The following is an 11789-nucleotide window of genomic DNA, read 5'->3' on the forward strand; positions in this document are numbered from 1 at the left end:
TGTTATTTTCTAACTTTTATAACTGAAAAAATTATGATAACAACACAATATATAAGAATTATCTTATTTAGAATTTTTTTAATATTATTAAAATAAATTTGTTTTTAATTATAAATAAAATTCATTAAAATATATATGTTTATTATTGTGTTGAAATTTTAAAAGAAAACATTAACATATTAGAAACATTTTAGAAAATATCTTCATACAAAATGTTTTTAGATGATTAATATTTAATAATTATATATTGTTTATATGTTATTTCCTAACTTTTACAATTGAAAAAATAAATTTTAAGATAACAACACAATATAGAAGAATTATTTTATTTTAAATTTTTTAAATATTATTAATAAAAATTCGTTTTTAATTATAAATAAAATTTATTAAGGGTAATATTGACTTTAACCACTTATTATAAATTGTTTTATATCTTATCTTTAAGTTTTATAATTGAAAATATGTTTTAAGATAACAACAAAATATATAAGAATTATCTTATTTAAAAATATATCATTAATAAATTTTTTTTTAATTATATAATAGAATTCATTAAGGGTATCATCGACTTTGACCACTTTAACTTTTAACGTGAGAGCTCGATTAAGAAAATTTACTTCCCAAATAATAGTATAGATTAATATTTAATAATTATATATTGTTTATATGTTATTTCCTAACTTTTACAATTGAAAAAATAAATTTTAAGATAACAACACAATATAGAAGAATTATTTTATTTTAAATGTTTTTAATATTATTAATAAAAATTCGTTTTTAATTATAAATAAAATTTATTAAGGGTAATATTGACTTTAACCACTTATTATAAATTGTTTTATATCTTATTTTTAAGTTTTATAATTGAAAATATGTTTTAAGATAACAACACAATATATAAGAATTATCTTATTTAAAAATATATCATTAATAAATTTTTTTTTAATTATATAATAGAATTCATTAAGGGTATCATCGACTTTGACCACTTTAACTTTTAACGTGAGAGCTCGATTAAGAAAATTTACTTCGTAAATAATAGTATCTTATTTTTAAGTTTTATAATTGAAAATATGTTTTAAGATAACAACACAATATATAAGAATTATCTTATTTAAAATATATCATTAATAATTTTTTTTAATTATATAATAGAATTCATTAAGGATATCATCGACTTTGACCACTTTAACTTTTAACGTGAGAGCTCGATTAAGAAAATTTACTTCGCAAATAATAGTATAGATTATCATCAGAATTCAAATCTGCTAACGTGCATTTGTGTGAGTTGTTAAAGACAAATGAATGAGTATATATATTGCTTTTTTCGTGGGTTTTCTAAGTATCAAAATCAAATAAATTTTATATTTTATATTTAGCAAGACTAGTTAGTATAACAAAATTTCCACAAATTTTGTTGATCAATTTTTTTTGTAACTTGAAGAAGCCACTTTTTTACTATTCAACTCTTTAAAGTTACGGGGTTTTATTACATTGCATATGATGGAAAATTTTTAATAACTTATACAATAGTTTTACATCATTGACCCGAATCTAATCCCACTACTGTGATGAATGAATGAATGCCTTCCGATTTTTTAATAACTCAGTAATAAAATTAAATAAATTTGTTGTTGCGAACTTACATCTTTTATGCTCTTAATTATGAACTTGTCGCCACCATTTGTGGGGTTATCTAATATTTCTACGAGAATTTATTAGGTAAACTAATCTAAACTGAAAGAAAACTCAAAACAGTCCAACCTAAAACTTTACCAGCCATGCCTAATATTTTTGTAATTAAATGATTGTTGAACTAACATTTCTACAAAACAAGAACGTGGTAAGTTCAAAAAAAAAAACAAGAACGTGGCAACGCTGATAATGAAAGGAAATGAAGGTAGACGCAGAGAAGGTCCACTTGCCACTTTGGCCTTTTCCTAATTGGCTAATTCTTAAATACACTTACACATTTTTGTCGTTTTGTTTCACATATCAATTTACTTTTAGAAATTTTCTTTCTTCTGTATCCATTTTGGGTAGTTACACTCCACTAGAAAAACATAAGTACTAAATATTACCCTACTAGAAAGCCACAACTTCCTTTTTCAAATCATTACAGAACACACAATTTTTAAGTCGGCATGTACAATATCTTTTGTTTTTATGTTGACACACTCTTTTTTTTTGGCAACAATGTTGACACACTCAGATGTCGACACACACCCATCGACACAAACCAGTAAATTTATATATTTGTCCAACGTTTAGAAGTCTTTGAACTGATATTTGTGAAGAAAATGTTTGTTTTCTAACATATATTTTGATTATTCAACCCCCACGTCTAATTTTGGGTAGCGAGAATTTTCTAAAAGTAATCAACTGGAATTTTTCTTATTAAGATATAAATATTGCTTGAAACTAATTTTATTTTCCCTGTAATTTATGGAAAATATTAATTAATTTTAAATATTTATATGATGCTCATTGAAAGTAAATTGATCATTAATTACTATTAAACTATTTAAACATAACGTCACATAAAATATTTTACTATTAAATTACATTTTTTGAGTTTTGGATATCTTCTTTTTTATTATAACAAAATCTTATAAGATTATTTCAGGTCTTATTTTTTAAATAATTAATTGTAATTATTATTAAATATTACAAATATTAAATCATTTTTAATTCTAAAAACGAAATATATTTTTTAGTATCGTATATAGTCTTCCTAAACTAAAAATATATTAAAGATCATCCATTTTCATAAACAGATTAAAAATATTTATTGTACAATACATTTATAAAAATAAAATGATCAATACATATTAAACTTTTATATCTGTGAATATTTATTATCTAAAATAATTAAACATAAAAACTAAAAATTATTAAAATAATATTTACATGTTTTTAAACCGTGGTTCAAAATTCAGCTTGATGCTGAATTTTAAACTAAAAAATGATCAAATTTATTTTATATTAGTTGTATACTTCTATATTCTCGAGGATATGAGATTAAAGCTGGTTTCCAATGAGTGATTGGCCAATATCCAAAACTAAGACTATTTTCAATAGTTTACACTATTTTTTACTCTAAAATGAGTATCTTTATAATAGAGTTTGTTTTATTAATACTCTATTTTATATTAAAAAATAAAGTGATAAATTAAAAAAGTAAATAATTTTATATTTGGAGTAAACCTACTTTTCACTTTATTATAGAGTGAGAAACAGAATATTATTAAAATATTTTTACTTTAAACTTTATTTTAATATTAAAAATAGAGTGGGTTGGAGATGCTCTAAAAATGCTAGCAGCATGTCGATATACGGTGAAAAGAAATTGGTCACGAAATGAAATATAGGTTGCCACGTGATGTAGAAATATGTTTTTTTTTTTGTCACAAACGTAAAATACGTTCTAAAAGTAAGAGAAAACATACGTGGACCAACTAATCTTGTTTGCTCTAACATGTCACATAATAATATGCTATATCTATTTTCGTCAACTTGTGCAAAAACTATTTACCGACTAAATTGTTCGCTTAAAACAATTAAGGGAGCGACTGGTTTTTTCGCTACCATCCGTAAACGCAGCTTTTGCGGTTAGTAGCGGTTGTCGGCGGTTTGCAACAATCACTCAAATCGCTCTAAACCATTTCAAACCGCTTTGAATCTCATAAATTTAAAAGCTGGCTCCAGCTAGCGTTTGCGGTTGCGGACGGTTGTGGGAGGGTAAAATTTTTTCTTTTTTTTTAAAACAATATATATACAAAAATAAAAATATTTAATAAAATTTTGAAAATTGAAATTATAAAATATTAAAATATATCTATTATATTTTAATTAATATTATAAATTTTTACAATAAAAACAATTTCAATAAATTTTCAAAAATTAAAATTATAACTTTCTAAATATAAATTTTATATTTATTATAATTTTATAATTTTTGATATTTTTATAATTATATTAAATGTAAATATTGTTAATTTATTATTTGACTGTTACTGTATTTGATAGTTAACCAGTCATAAGACATCCTGTAAACACACTAATTTTTAACCGCAGTACCAGTCGTACAAATCTCTTAAAACCTAGAAACCGCAACCGCCCGCATCCATAAACTCTCACAACCGCAACCGCTGCGTTTGAACCAGTCAGGCCATAAATGGACAACCACAAAAGGAGATGGCGTCAGAAATAGGCATATAATGTGCTGCTATTTTTTTTTTTGTAAACTATATAATGTGCTGCTATTGAATGCTTGTTAGATTATAAATTATCTTATGGTTCTTTATTTATAATTGTTTTAGTATTAAAATTAGACACATGACGTATTTACTTTATGATCTTAAAATGTTTGAATGCCTTTTAAAAAAAATGTTCTAAAATTTTGAAAGAATTATATATTTGAAAGAACTGTAATGTCTTTAACGAACAGACTTGTTGTTATTGCAATTTAGGAACTTATCAAAATCTATTTGAATGTATGTTTAAAAGCTAATTTTTTAAGGAAGTTAGTAATTATATAATTCTATAAGACAAATGTGTTGTATGTGGATAACTCTATCATTGTGCATTGAGTTTACGATGTTGCGTTTTCATTATTCCTTATTAATTTATCTTGTTGTCAACAATGACAATCCATGTACCCAACGCTTTATTAAATCATTTACAACCCTGTGTTCTTGGTTATTTATAATGTCTTTAAAAGTATTCAAAACAACAAACAATTTTCTTAACAGCATTAGCTAGTAACTTGTATAAATGCTGTATGTGTAATCACTGATCTTTGTCGATTCGATCCCGCATTACTATTACATATTTCATTATGCATTTGTAATTAGTTGATCGGACCAAAACCTAAGTGATACAATATAGAAAAGGGTGAATTGGTTTAAAACCCTTTAAAATGAAAATACCTATGATGTGACTAGTTTGTGTCTATGGAGAAATGTATCACATTGTGGGATTTAGGATATTTGGTTAATTAGGGTAAAAGTCTAGTGGATGGCGTACAATTTCCCTATAGAAAATCATATTTTCCATGTGACATCTTGACGAAAGAAGGTGAAAAGCTTTTGTAAAATCATCACCATCGTCGACCAAGTATGCTTTTCAATCATCTTTGATCAAGCTGATAATCCTTTTAGAGAAAACGCAAAACCAAGATCCAGCAAGCAGCAACTGGAGGGTGAGTAAAGAACTCGGATGCATTTGCCATTTGAAACAAATCAAAGAAAGAAATAAGATTTGTCTATACTCGGATTACACCGAATCAATATTTTTTTCTCTCAGGTGGAGTTTAGTGTAATGTCAAAATGCGCCCCATATTTTTTTTGAAAAAGTTTTTGTTTTCTTATTTCTTTGCGTCGCCTGAGATATTGAACCAAATGTAACAGAATTCAAATGATTTTACGGAAATGAACTTTTTTGATGCAGAGAATTCGAGTGTAATGTCAAATGCGCCATAGTTTGTGAGTCATTTTTATTATTATTTGATTTATTTTTATTTTAATATAAATAGCAAATACATGAATAAATTTGTCTCCTAGGATCTAAAGGGACATTTCAACTTGGTAAAGGATCAAAAGGAACATTTCAACTTGGTAAAAAAGCAAATTTTATTTGCAAATAAAAATCTGGTGTGATTCTATCTTCTATTTGCAAACTCAATGTTTTTCCAATTTCCAAGTTCTTTTTTTTTTAAGTAAATGAAGACAAATAAATCTAGCGAAGCATGCAGCAAGCAACATTATATTTTTTTAGAAATAAACACAACTAGAACTTGACTTGTGTGTCCGCACGAGATTTATTTCACTATTTATAAGTAATTGTTTTTATGTAAATGGAAATATATATATTTATAATTTACACTACTGAAAGATTATTTAATATGACATTTCTAAAAATAAATTTTTTATTTATTACCTTAATTATTTACTTTATTCGAACCTTCATTTATATCACACATATTTCTTATCATATAAATTTATTGCATTTGATTTGTATTGGACTATTGTTTTTATGATAATATTAATATATTTACAAATTAATTTATTTTAATTATATATTTTCATGTGGAATTATAATCTAGTGTAGTTAATACCAAATGAATATTTGGATGCTTTATGATTTTGTTATTATATCTTGTATATATTTAATATTTTAGTTACTGAAAATGAAGACAAAACAAATATATTTTTCTATAATCGATTACTTAAGTATAAAAAGATATTTTTTATATTTTCGTTTATGTAGGAACGTAAATGGAAGATCCTTTTAGTAAATATTGCATATGTTTAAATAAATCAGTCTTTTGTGAGTTAATAATATCATTTAGTGGTAAGCTAGATTATAAGAAGTAGTTTTGACCAAAAAAATAATAACCAGCGAATAGTGAAATTAAAAATAAATATAGTTGTAGAAAAAGATATGAAGTTTATTATTTAAAATGAATTATTTATGAAATCAATTTAGTTAAGCACGATTTAAATTATGTAATAAATGCTAAAAATATGATTAATTAGCATGTCAATGGCATTAGGTGTAATTAAATAGTTAATTTAAATTTGTATTTTAGTTTAAACAGCTTAGATTATGCCGTCAAATTAAATATTGATAAAAAAAATGAAAAACAATATGTAAACAAATAACTAAACAAGCTTGAATCATTGCGCTGACTTTTTTGTAGTCGCCACTTTTGTTTTCAATTGGTCATCACATTTTATAAATAAAAACGTCGCCTAAATATTTAAGTATGACTATAAATTATGCTGAACTGATTAATTTTAATTTTCTTTTCTAAGCGCTTAATTCTACCATATTTAAGTAGGAAGTTATTAGTTCATTTAACATATTGTTTTGTAAGCAGTAAGAATAATTTAGACAACAATGACTTTTTTCCTTGTTTATTATCTCTTCATTTTATTTTATTTAAAATTTAATTAAATGTTACGAAATTTTAGTTAATAAAACTTTCAAATCTAAAATATCTAACCCATTTATTCTCCATACAAACTAATAATCCTGTAACTATGTTTTCCGATCAAATTTATGTCATATATTCGTAAATTTTTATTTTTATAAACTCATCACAGATGTTTTATTAGGAGATTTTATGTGCCACACAGAGTGATAATAAATTTAAAAGAGCATTATTTTTAAAAGTAAAAAATTCATATTTTAATATTTCTAAAAGACTTCTTTAGCTTTTTTAATATAGATATAAATAATTTTTCATAAGTTATATTTCTTTTGACTGATTAACTTTTATAATATTTTTGGATTTCGTTAAAATTGAAGCTATAAAAATAAATTTTCTTTCTTTTAAATTGTATTTGTGATTATGTTTATTTTAGTATGTATATATATATATATTTAAATATATAAAATTTAGTTTTTTGATTTTAGTTAAAAAATATTGAAGTATTAAACTAATTTATTAATTAACTTAATAAAATATAGACTATATTTATATTGAAGTGATATAAAGTAATTAATTAATTAATTCAATTAGTTGACTAAAAATCGTTCAACAAAGATAGTGATCACATACAAATAAATTTACTTATTTGGTATTTAGTTTTTTTTATCATAGAAATTAATGAATTAAAGTATACCTCGAACACTTAATTAACAAATATACTCACAATTGTTTTTGAAAGTATAAATATTATATATTTTTGTTTTTCAGTTATAAGATAATGTGAAAATTTATATTTATAATAGTGTTATTAGTTTAATTTTTTTATTGATGATGATACGTATAAATTATTTTTATATTTTAAGTATCTTATCAAAAATATAAAATTTCATAAATGATATTTTACAAGTCATATAGAAATTAAAACATATTTTTATTTTCACTAAGTCATGTAATTTTTATAATGAAAAGAGATATAGTGATGACACATAATCAAAATAAATAAAAAATCACTTTTCAAATAATATTTAGAAATTTTAACATTTATACTTTTTCCAAAACTCAGATTACTTCTACAGTTCTACTAACAATTTTCACCTGATCATGTAACTTAATAAAATCTTCACCGATTTGAATGAATCAATGTAATTTTGCATTTTTTAATATTTTTACATTTTCAAATTATAAAAAAAATATATGTTTTTAGATACTTTGGTCTAAAACTGTTAACTTTAAACGCTGCAGTCTGCAGAGATACTTGAGCGGGGAGAAAGAGAAGAAAAAAAAGTAGGACACGTAAGGCAAAAGGAAGCGCACAGATGTATGAGTGTGACATTAGGCAACTGAGTTACACGAAAAAACAATGTCGGTAAAACATTTTTTTTAAACAACAAATCCTCACGTCTCTCTCTATCTCCAACTCCCATATGTCTTCTTGCACTAACCACTTCCTCTGCCTCCATCTCCTTATAAATATCCTCATGAGTTCACTCTTTAACAAGATCACGCCAATCACATCATCACCGCTAACACTTTTTAATATGAAGAGACCGAGAGAGGAGATGAAGGAAGAGGAGACTGACTTATCATTGGCTACCGCAGCCATGGCGGTTGCAACCGCAGCCGCGGTGGCTGAGGAGGAGAAATTGTGGTGCAGTGGAGTGGTGGAGGAGATGACGTGGAGCAACGTGTGGTTACCCTTTTGGGACGTTGAGTTTGTTGGAAGAAACTACAGTTTATTGTTCAGCGATGTTGCTTGGGATGATGATATTTGGAACCTCAAGAATCTAACTCATTTCTCATAGTCCTTTTTCTTTAAGAAAATAAATAATCTTATTTATAATTCCTTCTAAATAAGTTTTCCTTATATGAGGTTAATATGAAAGTAATTATCTATATATTTAAGAATTAGTCTGTTTAAAAACTATGTTTATACCTTAATAATAATAGTGTATTGTCAAGTTGTTTATCGCGTTTATATATATACGCCTTTCAAGAGTGATTCTTGCCAAATTCAAAAACATTATGCCTCCGATAATTGCAAGATACCCTCATTAAAGTGGATCGATATATCCCGGTCAAAGTCAACTTTGTAATCTAATTGCGTACGGCGTACCTATAATGATATAATCTAATTCCCAGTTGATCAAATTTTTATTTTTGAGCAACTCCCATTTGATCAACTAAAATTTGGCTTCCATTTGGTTTGGGTTATTACTTATTAGACAGAAGTCACACCCTACGAAAACCAAGTTTTCACTTAGGTTCGTATGATTTTGGTTGAAAAAAAACTTTAGATTTGAGTAGAGAAATTCTATGAATAAAAATTTACCTCTAATTAACTCGAACTCAACGCAATGAATTCATTTATTGCGGAAAAGGTCATTAACCTCCTTAGCCACAGACACCTCGCTCATGTAAGGGAGGTACGAGAAAGTCTTCACCTGGTGGCCACACCTACACATCGCCGGCTCACCTATATTAGGAATTATGTACTAATTAATTTAGTCTAAAATGGTTTCCTAAATAAAATTATATTATCTAAAATAAAAGTACAAAGTCACAGCCCGTCACTATTACCATCCGAATCTTGATTTCGTGAAATGCATATCATTCAAAAATAACAAAAGATTAGATTAAAATCTGCGCCGTGCGACATTATATATATAACTAATTTTATGTATTATATATTTTTTACATATTATAAAATTGTAAATATATATTAAATAGTTAAAAATCAGCAACTACTGCATATATAATTAAATTTGTGCAAACATATAAATCAACTTTATTAATACAAACAATATTTTTTTCTAATTGATAGGATATATAATTAAATTTAAATGATATTAACATACATAGTATATTTTTAATATTAATGTCTATTAAATGATGTTTTCAATTCATATGATTTTTTAATCATTTGTATCATTGATAGCAAAATGTTTAAATTACGGATAACAAAATTTTCATTGTGAGATTAACAGTTTTAGTAATTTATAATTTTAAAAAAATTAAGTTTTCAATGTTTGTTCAAAGCTTTTATAAAAAAAATTGTTCAAAGCTTTTATAAAAAAAATTATTCAAAGTAAATTTTGAAATGAAAATATTTTTTTATTTATATGGTATATAATTCAATTTAAAATGATATATATATGTATATCTTTTTAATCTTCATAATTAATTAAATTAGATTTTTACTTATATAATTTTATAATCATTTGTATTTTGTCATAACAAAATTTTTAAACCATGGATCACAAAATTCGAATGTGAGACTTTTAACAATTTTAGTAATTTATAGTCGTTTAAAAAAATTAAAACACAACATATACAGAAAAAATTAAATTAAACAAATATGAAAGAAGATACACTAATTTTCATCAAATCTTTATTATTCAAAACCATTAATTGTGATATATACTTTAACTAAAATAGGCAATTCCTTAATTTTTATTTAAGGAAATAGTAAAGAACATTAATAATCAATTTATGGTGAGTTTAATTAAAAGTTTATTATATAATTAGATGAACCAACATATTTCTCTAATGATTCTAAACTAATATATAATGGATTATTTAAATTTAGAACTTTGCAGTTCAGAAAACCAATTGGTAAATAAAAAGGTCATCTTCAAAAATGTAAAATGTATAGTATTTTTTAAATTTGAAAATACTGTTCAGTTATTCAAAATTAAAAGAAAAAGAAACAATATATTATTGAAGCAAAATATCTTTCAAAATAAAACAAAATTTGAAAAATAAAATATCATTGAATATAGTCTTCACCAATATAAAGGTTTTGAATGGAAGATGAACTAAAGACTCTACTTTTAAATGGAGGGACCACTACAAATTTGCCATTCACATTTATTATGAAACATAAAGAGTTTTCTAGAAGAAAAAAAATTAAAACTAATCCGGAACGCAACAGTAAAAGTCGATGAACTTTATGATATTTTAAATATTTCTTATAATTAATATTTAAAACAATGTATTTTGACAAAATTATATTAAAATTATAAATTTTAGTTTTGTAGTATATAAACATTTATATAATCAATGTATTACTATAGTTCCAGTTTGACATGATAAAATATTTGAAAAACACACACACACACACACACACATATATATATATATAGTGTGTGCATGTTTAATCATTTTTAGTTTGTGTATTCCATAATAATTTTAAAGAATCAGAATAATGTCTAAAATGACAAAATACAAAACCTAAATGTAATATAATTAATTAAAGACTATTACTCTAAAAATTAAATTATTTTATTATCAGAATTGCATTTAAATTTATATGTATTATATGTTGAAGATTAAATATGTACTAAGTATAGTTTTCATCTTTATTAATTTTGTAAAAATAAATAATTTTAATTATAAAAATATATAGCAATTTATTTAAAATAATTATTAATGTGTACAATGTTTTAGAACATTTTATCTGTTTTACCATTTAACTCTATAGTTTGGATCGTTTGATCCGCATATGTTCCGCCAGATACGCTAGATCCACATTTGTTCCACCAGATACGCTAGATTCAAATTTGTTCTGTTCGATATGTTTGATTCACTAGATCCGCATTGATTGATATGCTAGATCCACATCGACTGATCCGCTAGATCCGCATCGACTAATCCGCTTTTTTTTCTTTTCGAGCCAAAGTATAACTTTCTCGGTTGAGAAACCAGATCTATAAATCAGTTTGGGGATTTGAATTATGAACATCTGATCATCACGTGACCGCATTGTTTAATTTGATTGGTTACCTCTTAAACTATATGGTTACAAATTAATGTATAAATGTTTGTAGTACCGACATACTAGTGGGACTATAAG

The 11789-nt window shown here is 24.5% G+C and overlaps 1 protein-coding gene across 1 annotated transcript; it reads left to right on the forward strand.

Moving 5' to 3' along the window:
- The first annotated feature begins 4019 nt into the window (after positions 1-4019).
- On the forward strand, positions 4020-8936 carry LOC103852488. Its single transcript, XM_033283725.1, has one exon. The coding sequence runs from the start codon at positions 8362-8364 to the stop codon at positions 8737-8739; it is 378 nt and encodes a 125-aa protein (XP_033139616.1). The 5' UTR covers positions 4020-8361; the 3' UTR covers positions 8740-8936.
- The last annotated feature ends 2853 nt before the right edge of the window (positions 8937-11789 follow it).

The sequence above is a fragment of the Brassica rapa genome, chromosome A02 (genome assembly GCF_000309985.2).
Source record: "Brassica rapa cultivar Chiifu-401-42 chromosome A02, CAAS_Brap_v3.01, whole genome shotgun sequence".
NCBI lineage: Eukaryota > Viridiplantae > Streptophyta > Magnoliopsida > Brassicales > Brassicaceae > Brassica > Brassica rapa.

Coding starts and splice junctions, on each gene's coding strand:
- LOC103852488 (XM_033283725.1), top strand. CDS start 8,362: ATGTCTTCTTGCACTAACCACTTCCTCTGCCTCCATCTCCTTATAAAT.